The following is a 2,789-nucleotide window of genomic DNA, read 5'->3' as shown; positions in this document are numbered from 1 at the left end:
CATTCCTGCAACAAGGGTATGACAGAGACACTTCTTCCTACAGGACAAAAGGAATTGGACGAGATCCTCTGAACAGGAACTTGATCGTGGGAAGAAAGGGTTTTTTTTTTTCTTTTTAATAAGATGCTCTTGTCGTACAGCCCTTATACAGGAGAAGAACACACATAAACCCACCATTACATCTATACAAATGTGCAAAGGTGTAAACAGATGTTCTACTTTGAGGGACTTGGAACAAAACCAGAGTTCACCCCCAGGCACCTGTGAGTACAAAGCTCCTTGCCTCAGAGTTCAGTCTTTCTTGCTGTTTGCTTTGGGACTTCCAGCTGTGAATAACAAACCCCTGTATCCAGGAACACCTTCTGTTGTCAAACGTTTCCCTGCCATCAGCATAACTATTTATAACTAGGTGCCAACCAACACAGGCTGCCATCCAGGCACGCGTCTGGGCTTCAGTCCCACTCCCCCGGAGTCCTCTCCGATCCACAGCCAAAGTCATCTGAAGATCCAGAGACCTGGTTCCTCAGAAGGTAACTACATATTCATTAGAAAAGCAGAGAGACATGTCTACAGATGGCATTTAGGCACATAAAGACTTTAAAGGAGCTGGGCCTTCATGTTCACCGCCCTCAATAACAATTATTTCACCAATAGGAAAGTCTGTAAGGACTGCGGCCAAGGGTCCTGGAAATAGAGCCCAGCAACCAACATGGTCCATGTAGGCATAAAATCAGCCTTGAGAATGCAGTTGCAGGACTGGGACCACAGAGAAGTTCCCCAGAACTTTAAAAGCCTCTGGATAAGACAGCATTTTCAACTAATCTATTGTTGATCTCTGCTAGTGTAAAAACGTTCAGGAAAAAAGTCACTGCAAAAGATTAAGTAGTTGTCTATGAATTTCACATCTTCTATTATGTTTCTTTAAGTAAATGTATAATTTCACTATACCATAGACGAAGTCAATTTTGCAATTAAGTTTCTTACAAAAAATAATATACAGCAAATATTAAATTGGTAGCCCATTCAGTAAAGATTCTGGCTCATTTAATTGTTTTTCTTTAAATGAGCACATTCAACTTGGAAATATTCAGTACACCCCTGGTGCAGCTCCTGGGGAGCCAGAACGAATTTTGCACCTACTCTTGAATGTATATAGCCTATTGTCCGATTTATGTTGCACCTACAGACACACATTTTTGTTGCCTAGCATGGAAATGAATCAGCTAAGACTAGTAAATAAAATGACCACCCAATTGCAACTACATTCTTGCCTTGCATGAGGAAACAGGTATGATTTGCTTATGTACGCAAAGCTTCTAGCTCACATTTGGGTCCACGCTGCAGCAAATTAGGGAAGCATTAAGAGATCTGGTCTGATATCTACCTGGTTGTTCAGACACTTCACACACGACCCAGAAGCAGCAGCAAATATTCTAGCATTGCTGTCTGGAATGGCAACTCTCCAACACCGCAGCTGTAACTACCTACAGAGTCCAAGAGTTATCCAAATATTTATCTTCAGAAGGAGGGCTGGGGGAAAGAGCAAGTGTAAAAAAAAGAGGAAAAAAAAATAGCAGCAGGAGCAGAGTACATTTCCAAAAACAAGGCAGAGCTATGTTAGACCATTTGGCCAACACAGGACTGCGATTCCTCCTGAACAGCTGAAGCCTTGTGTGAAGTCACTAATATTAGTGTAAAAGCATTTTGCTGGCATAGCCTGTTTCCTAGGGGAAAGCTTGATATAAACTATACTAGCCAAAGATGTTTTTGTGTCAGGAAGTTGTATTCACCTTATGAACATTTGTCATTGTAGGTTTTTTAGCCAACCTCCCTCCTGCAGATTTGGCTTTTCAGCAGAAAAACCCAGCAAATTGTGCAGATTCAGGGAACACACAGAACACGAGCCCCTCCCAGGAGGGAAACAGGACACTCACATCAAGTGTCCTTCTAAAACCAGATGGGAAATTTTCACTATACAAAGCAAAAACATTGTGGGAGGGGAACAAAAAGCCAATCCTTGGACTAAGGCCCCAAGAGTGCAGAAAACAGTACATTGGATACCATTGTATTACAAAACATCTACATTTTGCCCTTCAAAAGATGTAGTAGGGCACTGCTGACTGCTTAAAATGCATACGTTCAGTCCCCCTCACTCCAAAAGTTGGAAGTTCAGCAAAATGCAGTTCGAAGCATTGCAGCTTTTGATACGCCACCCATTTACTTAAACACATAAATCCACTGACATAGTGACAGTGTTGACATAGATAATCCAAAGAGCATCTATAAAATTTTACTGTTGTACATAAATAATGACAAGGCACAGAACAGCAACCAGTCCAAGAGCTTGTAGGCCAAGAAACCAGAGCATAACCCAGAAGAATATAATTATCACAGGTTCTACTATCCGTTCTCCGAAGTACATCCTTGTGAAGCCTATTCTGATAAGGCTTTTGTTTAGTTCGCCAAAGAGAGTCCCCATCTTTTTATAGTCATCTATTACAGGTTCTGTGGTGTGGTTGCTTTGTTCTTGCTGGACCTGCGGACAGAAGACAGAATTAGGAAATACGTTGTACAATTGGTTCTTATTACTGTGATTCTGAACCAGTCTCAGCTGTTTCTATTTGAATGAGTAAAAGCAAGATATGCATGCAATAAAGTTACTCTTTAAATTGAGAAATTGAAAATGTGACAAAGCTTGTGACTTTGATACAAGGTTAAGGTTGACAGCCACTTGTCCAACCTTGGGACATCTGAAGTGATACTACAAACATCTGACAGCCTGTCTCCCC

The 2,789-nt window shown here is 41.3% G+C and overlaps 1 protein-coding gene across 1 annotated transcript; it reads right to left on the bottom strand.

Moving 5' to 3' along the window:
• Positions 1–2,290: 2,290 nt before the first annotated feature.
• On the bottom strand, positions 2,291–2,536 carry LOC104621023 (chromosome unknown open reading frame, human C4orf32; the record flags this gene model as incomplete). The annotated part of the gene is made up of 1 exon (XM_010287402.1): positions 2,291–2,536. A coding segment is annotated over one exon (246 nt), but the record flags the coding sequence as incomplete, so codon positions are not given.
• Positions 2,537–2,789: the final 253 nt, after the last annotated feature.

The sequence above is a fragment of the Phaethon lepturus genome, unplaced genomic scaffold, assembly GCF_000687285.1.
Source record: "Phaethon lepturus isolate BGI_N335 unplaced genomic scaffold, ASM68728v1 scaffold29055, whole genome shotgun sequence".
NCBI classification, from domain to species: domain Eukaryota; kingdom Metazoa; phylum Chordata; class Aves; order Phaethontiformes; family Phaethontidae; genus Phaethon; species Phaethon lepturus.
Note: the sequence above shows the minus strand (reverse complement) of the source record. Positions and strands in the feature narration are given on the sequence as shown.